The following is a 15,645-nucleotide window of genomic DNA, read 5'->3' on the forward strand; positions in this document are numbered from 1 at the left end:
CTTTAATAGACCATAAAACGACATTGGAGCATTTTAAATTACTTTTGTGGACATTGACAAAGCGATTTCTGTGCGACTGCAGCCGATCTCTAACTGCCCCTACAGCAACCACAGGATACCTCTCCCTAAGCTCAAAAGATACTAGACCTATACCGAAATACCAGCCCTGAGAAGGACTTTTGTGGACATTGACAGAGTGATTTGTGACTGCAGCCGATCTCTAACTGCCCCTAAAGCAACCACTGGATACCTGTCCCTAACCTGAAAAGAGACTGTAGAAGGCCTATACTGAAATACCAGCCCTAGAAAGGGCTTTTGTGGATCTTCACAGCGCTATATGTGTCTAGCAAACTCTCCCTAATGAGCACAGCAGACCTCTCCCTACACTGGCAGAAAGCGGAATGTGAAATGGCCACCAGGTCAGGTCTATTTATAGGGTAGGGGAACTGTCCATGTGCTGGAATGTTTCAATTGCCTGTCCTGTTCCACCTGACGGCTGTGTCATGGGTCAAAGTTCTCCCCAATGTAAACAAATATGGCCGCTGCGAACGACGCCATGTGTCCGAAAATTTGGTGGGTAGCGAACAAGCAAAGTTCGCTGCGAACCGATCGCCGGGCGAACCGCAAGGCCATCTCTAGTCCTGTGGTCTGATGAGATGAAGATAAACTTATTTGGTTCATATGGTGTCAAGTGTGTGTGGCGGCAACCATGTGAGGAGTACAAAGACAAGTGTGTCTTGCCTGCAGTCAAGCATGGTGATGGGAGTGTCATGGTCTGGGACTGCATGAGTGCTGCCAGCACTGGGGAGCTACAGTTCATTGAGGGAACCATGAATGCCAACATTTACTGTGACACACTGAAGCAGAGCATGATCCCCATCCCATCAGAGACTGATCCGCAGGGCAGTATTCTAACATAACGATCCAAAAAACACCTCCAGGACAACCACTGCCTTGCTAAAGAAGCTGAGGGTAAAGGTGATGGACTGGCCAAGCATGTCTCCAGACCTAAACCCTATTGAGCATCTGTGAGGCATCCTCCAATGGAAGTTGGAGGAGCGTAAGGTCTCTAACATCAACCAGCTCTGTGATGTCGTCATAGAGGAGTGGAAGAGGACTCCAGTGGCAACCTGTGAAGCTCTGGTGAACTCCATGCCCAAGAGGGTTAAGGCAGTGCTGGAAAATAATGGTGGCCACACAAAATATTGACACGTTGGGCCCAATTTGGACACTTTAACCTAGGGGTGTACTCACTTTTGTTGCCAGCGATTTAGACATTAATGGCTGTGTGTTGAGTTATTTTGACGGTACAGCAAATTTACACTGTTATACAAGCTGTACACTCACTACTTTATATTGTAGCAAAATGTCATTTCTTCAGTGTTGTCACATGAAAAGATATAATAAAATATTTACAAAAATGTGAGGGGTGTACTAGCTTTTGTGAGATACTGTGTGTATATATATATATATTACACTTGCATTTCAAACCAGAATCCTGGTGCTACATAACAGCAGTGATCACTGCACTCCTCCCATTGTAATTGTTATTTATCTTGCACCTCGATCCAATGTGCTCTATTGTGTTAACTAAAAAGATCTGACCAAAAGCTGTGAAAACAAAGAATAAAACTCCCTAACAGTCATTGCATGAATGTGCACTTTGTAAGTTGATTCTACCAGTCAGTCATTGACTAATGTACTTCACCTGTTTGGAAAGATTTCACAGATGATTATGATGTATTTCAATGTTGCCTTAAGATTTTTGCTACCCATGTAACGTTCTCTGAGTAAGTTCTTACTCAAAAAGGGAGTGGCTGGTCATATTTAAGGAAAATCATGTAACACTACATCACCGCACACACAAGAGGGCACTGCCCACTGCCAACGTGCTCTAGGCTCTTTCCTTCGTCTTGTATGGATCACCACGCACGTTCTGCCCTGTGTGACTTAGGACTGCCCAAAAACATTGCTCCCTTTCAACACTCCTTGGGACAAGTATGAAGTTATTGAAGATCCTGTTTGTAATAATCATTGAAGGTATGAGTTCCTGAATTTCCCACTAATTTCTCCCAGTTTCTAGCAAGTCTGCCTCGCTGGCTATTTTTGGCCAATAGCTTCTATAAATGGATGCACTCATAGTACACTGTGAAATGCAGCATGAGTTTATTTTTATCATTACTAATAGACTTTTTTTCTTGGGCTTGTAAAACATCTAACAGTTAAAATATAGAAAGAAACCAACCAGGGGCATTTTATGTATTTACAGGTTTATTTTCTGTTCTGCATGGAGCAGTAGTGAAATCTCATCAGAATGAAGCTTTCAGTAAAGCTACTAAAGACATTACAGCCGTTGGGGAAGGATTGCAATACAACAAAACACTGTTAACAAATGGATATCAAAGTATTTCTTCTTCCAGCAGTAAGTTTGGAATACAAGTTAGTAAACAACATTTTCTGATGGTTCTACTGATTATTGTAGATCAGAGGTCCTTTGTTTAATTATTGACACATTTTATGCATTATACATTTGGGTACTGATTTTTAGTGTATTACCAGTATGTTTCTTTTAAGAGAAATATGGTTTGGATTTGTGCTTATTTTATGTCTTTTTTTTTTTGAGCCCTTGTCCTGTGTTCTAAACTGAATTGGCAGCTGCTGTTTTTGACATAATATGTGATTAGAGGTTGCAGGAGGCACTTGATAGTAAACCTTAAACTACGTTTTTAAAGTAGTAAGTAGAAGTAGTAAAGCTGGCTATATATTGATTGAAATTTGTGTGGCAGTCTCCGATCGATGGCAGATGATCAACTTTTTCTAAAGCAATATTTTGGAAAATTTTTATTTATCAGCAGATGCGGCCAATCACGAAAATGCATCCTCCAGTCATAAATAACGCAGGTAGTCTCTGGCTGTGCGAACAATCACCAATTGCTGAAAACACCACATTGTATGGGCTCAGTGGCTACAGTTATTTGTACACACCTATCCATTCCGGCTGCAGGAATGTGCGTATTGTTTCTGCTGAAACGCGTAGCATGGTTAATCAGCTGTGTGAATGAACCCTTATATAAGGAAAGGGGACGGTATTCTGCAGTTCTAACACACTTCCTGTCCTAGTCTGACAATGCTGCTCTTCCAAAGATTCAGTACAGTGAGTAAGCACTGTCACCTGAAGTCATGGAGTGTGTTATTGTATCAGGGTCACCAGTTGAAAATAAAGAAAAAAGGCCAGGACTGGTATATTGCACTATATTAAAATGTTGTTTTGGAGCTTAGATACACTTTAAAGTATATAAACACTCAGTATATTTTATATTTGTTTTATCCCTTGCAAAGTTCTGAAAGTACAAAAAAATACCCGTTAGTGTATCAGAAAGCCAGTGTCCCCCTAACTTTTTTGGGCTGACAACATAGTGCATCTGCTGCACTGAAATCTCAAGCAATGTTTATTATCAATCTCCTTATTTCCTCCCTTGTTTACATTCTCTGCAAGCCCTTCCCTCCCACATAAACTGCCTGCTGTTTGTCCCCTCTGCTACTATCACATGCTGTCAAGGGTTTCTGGAAGGAGGAACATCAGTGGATTCACTTCATTCTGTTAGCAGAGGAGAATCAACATGTATTTTTCTGCACTTGCAGACAAAACATGGGAAAGTGTGCAGGTATTACAGAGATGTACTATATATACAATGCTCAAAAAAATTAAAGGAACACTTTGAAAACACATCAGATCTCAATGGGGAAAACATCATGCTGGATATCTATACTGATATGGACTTGGTAATGTGTTAAGAATGAAAGGAAGCCACATCGTTTGATGGAAATTAAAATTATCAACCTTCAGTGGGCTGAATTCAAAGACAACCTGAAAATCAAAGTGAAGGCTAGTCCAATATTGCTGAAATTTCATTGCAGCAACTCAGAATGACACTCAGTAGTTGGTATGGCCCCCATGTGCTTGTATGTATGCCTGACAACATTGGGGCATGCTCCTAATGAGACAACGGATGGTGTCCTGGGGTATTTCCACCCAGGTCTGGACCAGGGGTGTTCTATTGGATTTAGGTCAGAGGAGCATGGGGGCCATTCAGTTGTATAAATTCCTTCATCCTCCAGGAACTGGCTGCATACTCTCACCACATGAGTCCAGGCATTGTCGTGCACCAGGAGGAACCCAGGACACACTGCACCAGCGTAGGGTCTGACAATTGGTCCAAGGATTTCATCCCAGTACCTAATGGCAGTCGGGGTGCCATTGTCTAGCCTGTAGAGGTCTGTGCATCCCTCCATGGATATGCCTCCCCAGACCATTACTCACCCACCACCAAACCGGTCATGCTGAATGATGTTAAAGGCAGCATAACATTCTCCACGGTTTCTACAGACCCTTTCACATCTGTTACATGTGCTCAGGGTGAACTTGCTCTCATCTGTGAAAAGCACAGGGCGACAGTGGCAGACCTGCCAATTCTGGTGTTCAATGACAAATGCCAATCAACCTCCATGGTGCCGGACAGTGAGCACAGGGCCTACTAGAGGACGTCGGCCCTCAGGCCACCCTCATGAAGTCTGTTTCTGATTGTTTGGTCAGAGACATTTACACCAGTGGACTGCTGAAGGTAATTTTGTAGGGCTCTGGCAGTGCTCATCCTGTTCCTCCTTGCTCAAAGGAGTAGATGCCGGGCCTGCTAATGGGTTAAGGACCTTCTACAACCCTGTTTAGCTCTTCTAGAGTAACTAGCTGTCTCCTTGAATCTCCTCCATGCTCTTCTGACTATGCTGAGAGACACCACAAACCTTCTGGCAATGGCACGTATTGATGTGCCATCCTAGAGGAGTTGAACTGCCTGTGCAACCTCTATAGGGTCCAGGTATTGCCTCGTGCTACCAGTAATGACACTGACCCTAGCCAAATGCAAAACTAGTAAAAAACTGTCAGAAAAGATGATTAGGGAAAAAATGTCAGTGGCCTCAACCTGTAAAACCATACCGCGTTTTGGAGGTTGTCTCGTTGTTGCCCATCTAGTGCACCTGTTAATATTATTAACACCAAGGCAGCAGAAACTGAATAACAACCCCCTCTAACTGATCAGATTTATATCCCAGGCGTTTACTTGAATTGATGCTATTCTCTGATTAAAAACTGTTCCTTTAATTTTTTTGAGCAGTGTATATGTATATTGTGTGTGTATGTATGTGTATATATATGTATGTGTATATACAGTATCTCACAAAAGTGAGTACTCCCCTCACATTTTTGTAAATATTTTAATATATCTTTTCATGTGACAACACTGAAGAAATTACACTTTGCTACAATGTAAAGTAGTGCGTGTACAGCTTGAATAACAGTGTAAATTTGCTGTCCCTTCAAAATAACTCAACACACAGCCATTAACATCTAAACTGCTGGCAACAAAAGTGAGTACACCCCTAGGTCAAAATGTCCAAATTGGGCCCAAAGTGTCAATATTTTGTGTGGCCACCATTATTTTCCAGCTCTGCGTTTACCCTCTTGGGCATGGAGTTCACCAAAGCTTCACAGGTTGCCACTGGAGTCCTCTTCCACTCCTCCATTACGACATCACGGAGCTGGTGGATGTTGGAGACCTTGCGCTCCTCCACCTTCCATTTGAGGATGCCCCACAGATGCCTAATAGGGTTTAGGTCTGGAGACATGTTTGCTAGTCCATCACCTTTACCCTCAGTTTAATGCAGCTCCAGCTTCCGGAAGCATTAATGCAGCTCCAGACCATGACAGTCCCACCACTATGCTTGACTGTAGGCAAGACACACTTGTCTTTATACTCCTCACTTACACACTCTTGACACCATCTGAATAAAATAAGTTTATCTTGGTCTCATCAGACCACAAGACATGGTTCCAGTAATCCCTGTCCTTAGTCTGCTTGTCTTCAGCAAACTGTTTGCGGGCTTCAACCTCTGCATCGATGCTGGCAGCACTTATACATCTATTTCCCAAAGACAACCTCTGGATATGACTCTGAGCACGTGCATGCAACTTCTTTGGTCGACCATGGCGAGGCCTGTTCTGAGTGGAACCTGTCCTGTTAAACCGCTGTATGGTCTTGGCCCCCGTGCTGCAGCTCAGTTTCAGGGTCTTGGCAATCTTCTTATAGCCTAGGCCATCTTCATGTAGAGCAACATTTCTTTTTTTCAGATCCTCAGAGAGTTCTTTGCCATGAGTTGCTATGTTGAATTTTCAATGACCAGTATGAGAGAGTGAGAGTGATAACACCAAATGTAACACACCCGCTCCCCATTCACACCATAGACCTTGTAACACTAATGAGTCACATGACACTGGGGAGGGAAAATGGGTAACTGGGCCCAATTTGGACATTTTGACTTAGGGGTATACTCACTTTTGTTGCCAGCGGTTTAGACAATACTGGCTGTGTGTTGAGTTTACTTGTTATACAAGCTGTACACTCACTACTTTACACTGTAGCAATTGCAATTTCTTCAGTGTTATCACATGAAAAGATATAATAAAATATTTACAAAAATGTGAGGGATATATACTGTGTGTGTGTATATATATATATATATATATATATATATATATATATATATTTATTTATTTACATTTTCCCCAGGCATACACCTTAAAACGTAACTCCACTTTTGTTGAGGAAAAAAATATTGCCCTCTGGGCAATATATGTACATTACAAGAATTTTAACAATTTTTTTTGCAGATTCCTACTTTTTGTTTTTCTGAAGAAATCCCTGTGTGTTTGTCTGTATCCATGTGGGAAAATGCATCTAATGGGAGTGGTTTCATAATTATCAATCAGCTGTGCACCTGGGGAGCTCTAATAAGGAAAGCTGCTGGGCCTGCATCCCTTTAGCTGTGAATTCCTATTAGAAGTATTTCACCAAAAATTACATTTTTTTTTGTTGCAGGGGATGCCTGAAATCTGACTTGTGTCTTAGGGCAGACTTCTGAGAAAATTGTGAGCCAATCACACAAGCAGGAGATGATGTTTCTGGGGGGCGTTCTGTACACACTCTATGTACAGAACACTGCCAGGCAACCATATTGCATTGCATTTTCAGAAAATTACAGAGCTGCAGAGTGAAAAGGAAAGGTCATTTTTAAAAATATTCAATTACAATATATGGCTTGTGTCGTAATTGTATATGCCATAGTATTTTTTCTTTATTTGCTATTTTTTCCCCCACAAAAGTGTAGTTACCCTTTAACTTTTAAATTATCATTATCTCCCATTTCTACCTGCTGATATATAACCACTAACCAAAGACAAAACATTTATTAGAAATATAACAAGTGCAATATATTGTTCTTTCTTATTTACAAAGACGATTACAGTTTCCCCAAGATCACTTACAAACAATCTTATATGCCCCTTGCCTTGATTGCTTCTGCATGCATTGAAATATTCCTCCATCAAACCCCTGCCCAACCTGCTGCTGTAATCTTCTTATACAGCTGGAGTTAATAGATCCGACTGACCTCTCACAGACACTCCTCAAGAGTTCCCAATCATGCCCGTGTTCTATCAGATTCTGCAACCGGAAGTGACGTAAGGACTAGAATAACTTACTGCACATGCGCCATGCGTTCCAACATGGCCGCTATGCGTTCCAATAGGTTTCCTAATGTGACACAACACAAAGCAGAGGTGGATATCCTCTTACACCCACGTAAGTCTTGAATTTTACATTTATTTTATCAGTAAACTCACCTTATATACTGAAATAGACTATTTCACTGCGACCGAGTGAAATAGTCTATTTCACGATATAATCAGTTTGTCGCTGAGCAGTGTGGGATGTACCAAGGTGGCCATCGCCACCTTCTACCTGCAGGTTTCTCGCTATACTTACTAGAATACAATAATAATTCAAATGTAATACTGTGATTCAGTCTACAAGGCGAGTTTACTGCTAAAATAATTGTAAAATTCAAAACTTGCATGGGTGTAAGAAGATGTCCGCCTCTGCTTCATGTTCTGTCACATTAGGAAACCTATTGGAACGAATAGTGCCCATGTTGGAACGCATGGTGCATGCACAGTAAGTTGTTCTAGTCCAAACGTCACTTCCGGTTGCAGAATCTGATAGAACACCTGCCCTTTCTATGTACTATAGTTTCTATGAATGAAACATGATCTATGAATGAAGGGGGCAGACCTTTGATTCAGCCAAGTGTCCTCCATTAACAAAGCATGTTCACAATTTGGACTTCTCAGACACATCCAATGAGATGCACTAGTTAATAGTAAGTAATTTTCCTTTGTGCTGATTTCTTTTATTTTTGACTAAACTTTGGAGTTTGAGATTCATGTATTACAATTGAACCAGAAAAATAAAATATTGTCAAGACATGTCCATTTATCAGCAAATGGCAATACATATTAGGCATGTCTGCTGTATTTGTGATATAAAGGTTTGGCATTTAAGATGGCTATTGATTGGAAGATTAGTTATTACTGATTGCAAACTTTCAGGCGAAAAAGGTCCAGAAGTGGGTCAGAAAGTAAGACAGTAGAAGAAGGAGGGGAGAGAAGGGGTGACAAATCTAAGAAGAGGGATGTTGAGAAAAAAGGGCAAAAATGCATTCTCTCCCATGTTATACCAGTAGCTGAGAAGGGTTAGGGCATGTGGTGTTATGCTTAGGTTATAATGTCACGTATGGCTGGATATCGTGTCCCATCTGTGCAGCCTGCATACTGAATGGCAGTGTGTTTGGAGAGTGCACTCATGCAATTGACTCGGTACAGGGAAGCACAAGAGATGAGGATCTGTAAAAGCACAAACTACTGGACTCACAGGAATGTCAGGAATACAGTTCAGCACTGGGGTACTGACCTTACAGGAAGGCAGGAGTACTAGCAAGAGACCCTTACAGCACCGAGGTGGTTGGATCACAGGGAAACAGGGCTACAGGACTATCCTGTATCATTCCCCCAATGAAAACCAGTGCCCCCCCCACATCAGTGCTCTTTGAACCCCCCACTAAGCACAATGCCCCCCTTGTTCCCCCACTGAACAATAGTGCCGCCTCATTCCCCCCCCCCCTACTGAGCACCAGTGCCTCCTTTGTTTCCCCCCACTGTGCACCAGTGCCCCCTTTGTCCCCCCCCCACTGAGCACCAGTGTTCTCTTTGTCCCCCCACTGAGCACAATGCCCCCTTGCCCCCCCAATAAAAACCAGTGCCCCTCCTGTTCCCCCACTGAGCATCAGTGCTCATTTTTGAACCACCGCTAAGCAAAGAGCCCCCCCTTGTCCCCCCACTGAGCACCAGTTTCCCCCCTCTTTCCTCTTAGTACCCCTGCCGGTTCAAGCAGAACAGTCGGTGTCAAATGATGTTTCTAAATAGTTTATGCCAATGTGTTTGCAGTGTAATTTGTGTTCATACTATTGTCTCTGTAAGACTTGTTGGGCGGTTGAACTTTAAAGCGGAGGTCCATCCAAAAGGGGAAGCTCCGATTGTTTGCACCCCCCCCCTCCACTGCCACATTTGGCACTTTGGGAGGGAGTGAGTACCTGGTTTTGGCAGGTACCTGCTCTCACTTCCGGCTCAGATCTCTGCTGCAAACTGAACTGGAAGTCCCCTCCCCCTTTTTCCCCCGCAGTCTTCTGATACACATAACCGGTCCCAAAAGACTATGGGACTATTCACAAGGCGCAGCGCGACTTGCACATGCGCAGTAGGAAACTGGCTATGAAGCCACAAGGCTTCACTTCCTGTTTCCCTCACTAGAGATGCCGGTGCCTGCATCCGAAGCCGATTGAAGAATCAGCTCAGATGAGGACATCACAGGATCCCGAGACAGGTAAATGCCTTATATTGAAAGTCAGCAGCTGCAGTATTTTTAGTTGCTGTATTTAATCTTTTTTTCTGAAGTGCGGGTATAGAAAATCACAAGGCCTCATCACTTTCCATCCCCAGTCCCACTCTGTTGTTTGTGCAGAGTATGGGGGTCGGATCTCTGAAGGGAGTTGCTACTGCTGCTGCTGGGGAGAAAATCCTGCCCGAGCCTGGGCTTGGGCCCCCATTTCTGTGTACACAGGGTGTAAGGACTTCGGGTGTGGTAGGTGGGCACCAGGGCCGAAACTAGGGGGGCAGGTGCCCCAGAAATGGCATTGAAAGGGGTGACACGGGAGGTGTCAGCATTCAGGAGAAATTTAGAAGGGAGAGAGGGTTGGGACAGCATGGGCACAACTACAGTACAGCCTAAGGGTTGGCAACCCATAGGAACCTAGAGAGGAGGGGTGGTGGGGACGGTATTTACAGGGATGGGCTGTATTTTCCTCCTGCAGTAGCTGAAAGCCCTCTTTTCTCCACCTCCCTCGTGTTGACATTCAGCTGCTGGTGGAGGAAAAAAACAGCCCATTGGTTCCACTAAATGCCCCCTCCGGTGGCCCTTGTCTTCAGGTTACCCTTCCTTCTGCTGCCCGGGCCCCCTATCTGCTCCCTCGTCCCCCACAGTGCTGCCAGTTCCCCTCCTCATGGGGATATTTCAGGATGGAGTGTGGGTATAGGGGCCAGTAAATATGTAACTTTACTGGCCCCTTTCTTTTGTGAATGAACACAGTAAGCTAGCGGTACTGATCATTCACTCTGATTATTCATAACTAAAGCATAGTAAACTGTTTACTATGTTGAAGTATAGTTTACTATGCTCCAGTTTGTGAAGGAACAGAACACCGCTCAGAGCACAGAGCACTTCCCATTCATCCATCTGTCCTCAGTCCCTTTCTCTGTCTAAAAAGTGAGACATCAGACCCCTGATATTTCACCAAAGCCCCCAATAGTGCTCCTAAAAAATTGTAAAAAATAATATTGTACAAAATATCAAATTGTAAAAAATAATAAAAAAAATAAAAATAAACTACTGACACTGACCTACTGACACCATCCTCTTCAGGGGAATGGGGGGGAGCCAGTCTATGCCCTGGGTGAAAGAATATCTAGCTTTGCCAATGCCAGTGCATTCTAGGATACAGAAGGCTCCACTGCCTCTCCCCCAATGCCCAGCTAATACTTTATAACTGCTTTACTAACACACCAAAAATGCTCTGGGTGCTGTTAAGATGTGGTTATCATTACTACTGAAATTGATAGAGGCAGCTGACAATCGCTGATGCCTCATGAAATGCGACATGCTGTTTAATTTTAACATTTACAATTTTAATTAAAAATTAACATGACACAACGCTACTTGTGTGCAGTCAGTGTAATATTCATGAAATGCATTATAGGGCAGTTGTGAGGCTGTGTGATGGGAGTCAGTTTGGACGGGGGCCCACTGTGCCCGGGAAGTCAAGTCTGGTCTGACATAACCAGACTCACAGTGCGACCACACAGGACTCAGCATTTCATTTTACCCCTGTTATCTTTGGTCTTTCATGTGTGGTTTGTTACAGTAATAGTAATATTTGTCAAAAATATCCCTCAAGAAATCTTTGAAGATAAATAGATAAATTAATTCCACCCTTTTTGACTGCTCGAATTATGTAGGAGTTGGTCTCATAGACTGTTGCCGGATAGTTTAAGGTAGGGTTTGTTATGTGTTAATTGTTAAGTGTGTGACTCCCATTGTTAATTGGGCCACCTATTGTTTCTGTCTGTCTGTTAGTATTAGGTCCACTGTGCCTTGGTAGCAAACTATTGTGGGATGTTATATTTTTATGTGGATTCGTTTACGGATTAATAAAATCAATGTCAGCTATTAGTTGCTAGTTAGGGGAATTTCTCCAACAGTCCTTCCTGCTGATCAGGCTGTCTACGTGCCCAGTTACTGATTGTATTATTTGTTGAAAAGTTTAAATGTACCTGAGTCTCATGTCACTAGATGTACTGTTAACCCTGCCCTGTGTCCTTATGCAAAGAAGGGGGGATTGTCCTAGAGTGTATATCTCTTAGTGCCTGAATTTCAATAAAAAGTTTTTTATGTTTTGCGCCACCCTACACTGTGTCCTGACAAGTGGCTGAGTGAGCTACGGGATCTTGGATTGTTCTGTTATAGTGCAAGGGAACCTTATACGATGGACATAATCCTCACAGGCTGCATACAGTATGTGTAAACAAGCCCTTAGACAATGCAAGGTTCTGACACTGCAAGAAGTGCGGCTTCTGCCAGCTGGACAAACAGATTTTGTGGTTTTCCCAGTGATAAACTGTTAGTTGTCTGTTTGAATGGATAAGAACAGCAGTGCGAAATCTGAGTGCAGTATTTTAACCACTTCTGGACCGGAGGATTTTCCCCCTTAATGACCAGGCCACTTTTTTCAACTTGGCACTGCGTGACTTTAACTGACAATTGCACGGTCATGCAATGCTGTACACAAACAAAATTTATGTCCTTTTTTTCATACAAACAGAGCTTTCTTTTGGTGGTATTTGATCACCTCTGTGCTTTTTATATTTTGCGATATTAATAAAAAAAAGAGCGAAAATTTTGAGAAAAAATTACATTTTCTACTTTATCTTTTAAAAAATATCCACTATGCTCAATTTTTGTCATATATTTTGGCCAAAATGTATTTAGCTATATGTCTTTGACAAAAAAAATCTCAATAAGCATATTTTTATTGGTTTGCACAAAGGTTATAGCGTCTACAAACTATGGTGTAAATACTGGAATTTATGCAGCTTTTACATTCTGACTGCCTGTCTCATTCCTTGAAGTGCTAAAATGGCAGGGCAGTACAAAACCTCTCCAAATTACCACTTTTTGGAAAGCAGACATCCTAAGGAATGTCCTGAGAGGCATGTTGAGCCCATTGAATATTTATTTTTTTTTGTCACAGGTATTTGAAAAATTACTAAAAAAAAATATTTTTTTTTACACAAAGTTGTCATTGAAATGATACATTGCTCACGCATGCCATGGGTATATGTGTAATTACACCACAATATATATTATGCTGCTTTTCCTGAGTATAAGGATACCACATGTGTGAGACTTTTTTTGGATGCCTAGCTGTGTATGGGACCCCAAAAACCAATCACCACCTTCAGAATTTCAAAGGGCGTAAATTGCTCATTGCACTTTCTCACTACCTATCACGGTTTCGGAGGCCCTGAAATGTCAAGATAGCACAGCCCCCCCCCCCAAATGACCCCATTTTTGAAAGTAGACACCCCAAGCTTTTTGCTGAGTCCATGGAATATTTTGCCACAAGTTTTTGAAAAATTACATTTTTTTATTTATTTATTTTCTTTTTTTAACACAAAGTTGTTACTAAAAGATAAATTGCTCACAAACGACATGGGTATATGTGGAATGACACCCCAAAATACATTATGCTGCTTCTCTTGAGTACAGCAATACCACATGTGTGAGATTTTTTGGGAGACTAGCTGTGTACAAGGACCCTGAAAACCAATCACCACCTTCCGAATTTCAAACAAAAAAAGAGAGGTTGAGACTTTAAATGAGATACATGAAGGGGTCGGCAGGGAAAATGTACACAACATTTATTGGTACATATAAATTATACATTCATAGCAGATGAAAAATAATAAACATCAAAATGATAAAGAAGCTGGTAAACACTCCCCAAATACAATTGCATAATACCCAATAGGGCTGATTCCTAATGATATGAGGATAATAAAAGTATTCAAGACAGAAAAAGAATTGAAATTCCAAGTAGTAGAGTAGTTCAGTATGTTACAAACATCATAGCCTCAACGCGTTTCGTGGACCCAAGTTGCCACTTCGTCAGGAGTAAATGTATGTCTGTTAATAATCTAAATGTAGCACCCTACAGGTAGGTGCTAGGTAAATGCATAGTGGGCCTTGTCTGCCTAACAGCTGGGCCATGATTGTTTTTTTGGTTAGGGTGTCATGGCTTCCAGGTGTGCCTGCTGAGAGGGGAGTCTCCCCACTGGCTCTGTGAGAGGCTTATCATAGGGCATTTGAGGAAACCCAATAAGAGACACATTCAGGCTTGTAACTACCCCAGAAGGCAGATTCTGCTGCAAAGGATTCTAAAAGTGGGTATACTGAGGGGAGTGCGTACCTCAGCGTCTTTGGCTGGAACAGAGTCCCAGGAGGCAGAGAACAGCTGTCTCTCCTCCTGTTGAGGAAGTGGATGTCTCAGGGGTGCTGTCTGAGAATCCATAGGATGCTGAGTTGAGCTGCAGGGATCCGGTATGCCGAGAACCAGTGGAGGGAAAGAGGGGTCCAGTCCCTGGAAAGCCTACACAGGTCGTGAGTACTGAGGATTGCCCCTGGGGGTCTGCCTTGTGTCAGTGGTGACCACTTTGGAGAAGGTTCTAGGATCCAAGTGTCAGCTAGCTGTAAAGGGGGTGCCTAGGTAGAGGAGCCTGAAGTGACAGAGGGGGTGCCTAGTCGGGGGACCCTGAAGAGTTAAAGGGGCCATCTGCAGTTTGGGCCCTGAAGAGTCAGTGCACAGTGTGTAGTGCATCAGTTGAGAGTTGCAGTCATACAGGAATTCACAACAAGCTACCTCAAGCCAGTGCAAGGCAGGAGGGAGTAGTGAGTGACTTTTGAGTGCAAGTATTGTTAGAAGTTCAGTACTCTACAGTCCTGGATCTTTTGGACCTCAGTCGGAGTTCCAACACAGCTTTCAGAGATACAGTGTGTTCCAAGCGCCAGTAAGCATTGGCTAGCGTCGGCTGGCGTCAAGACAGCGCTAACGGGCATTTTTGCTATAAAGTCCCAGAATTGTACATAGTCGAGCCAAAGGAGTATCCCACTCATTCCCTTCTCCCATCCCCTATGATTAAAATAAAACAACCAAACAAAGATGCCGGATTTGTCCATGTCTCAATTCTCACACCCAGGGTCGTAGCTCACATGGGCTGGAGAGGTAACCGGTAACAATGGCAGACCCACATCAGGCCCAATGCCTGGAAAACCTGCTACATATAAAAATAGGAAATATGGGCACAAATGAGGATAAATACAAAAGATAAAAAAACTTACATAGCAGCACACAATGGTGATGGCCCTGGCTGTCTCCCACGGCAGCTGAGGGCACACAGGCAGGTATACAAGGTGGAACGTGTCGCACACATGTGTAGCACCCTACAGGTAGGTGCTAGGTAAATGTATAGTGGACCTTGTCTGCCTAACAGCAGGGCTGTGATTTGTTTAGATAAGGTGTCAGGGCTTCCAGATGTCCCGGCTGAGGGGAGAAGTATCCCCACTGGCTCCTGTGAGAGGCTCAATCAGGGGACACATCCCAGCTTGTAACTTCCCCAGAAGGGAGATTAGGCTGCAAAGGATTCTGGGAGTAGGTATAGGTCTGGGGGGAAGTGCATGGCACAGTGTCTTTGGCAGGAGCAGAGTCCCAGAAAGGAGAGTGCGGCTGTCTCTCCTCCTGTCTGAGGAAGGCCGATGTCTCAGGGTGTCGTCTGAGTGTCCAGAGAGTGCTGGGTTGAGCTGAGGGGATCCGGTGTGCCAAGAGCCTACGGAGAGAGAGAGGGGTCCAGTCCCAGGAAAGCCTACACAGGTCGTGAGTACTGAGGATTTCCCCTGGGGGTCTACCTGAAGTTAGAGGGGACCACTCCGAAAGAGGTTCTGGGATCCAGTGTCAGCTAGCTGTAAAGGGGGTACCTAGGTTGAGGACCCTGAAGCTAAGGAGGGGGTACATAGTCAGTGGACCCGGAAG

The 15,645-nt window shown here is 43.3% G+C and overlaps 1 protein-coding gene across 1 annotated transcript in view; it reads left to right on the forward strand.

Annotated features, from left to right (window-relative positions):
- The first annotated feature begins 1,920 nt into the window (after positions 1–1,920).
- The window catches only part of HBEGF (heparin binding EGF like growth factor), a 702,627-nt gene continuing 688,902 nt past the window's right edge, over positions 1,921–15,645 (forward strand). The window contains exons 1-2 of the mRNA XM_082255679.1: positions 1,921–2,040; positions 2,270–2,422. Coding sequence (XP_082111805.1) covers positions 2,001–2,040; positions 2,270–2,422 — 193 coding nt within the window. The 5' untranslated portion in view covers positions 1,921–2,000. The remainder of the gene's footprint in view (positions 2,041–2,269; positions 2,423–15,645) is intronic.

The sequence above is a fragment of the Pelophylax lessonae genome (assembly GCF_965119305.1).
Source record: "Pelophylax lessonae genome assembly, chromosome: 4".
Classification (NCBI taxonomy): Eukaryota; Metazoa; Chordata; class Amphibia; order Anura; family Ranidae; genus Pelophylax; species Pelophylax lessonae.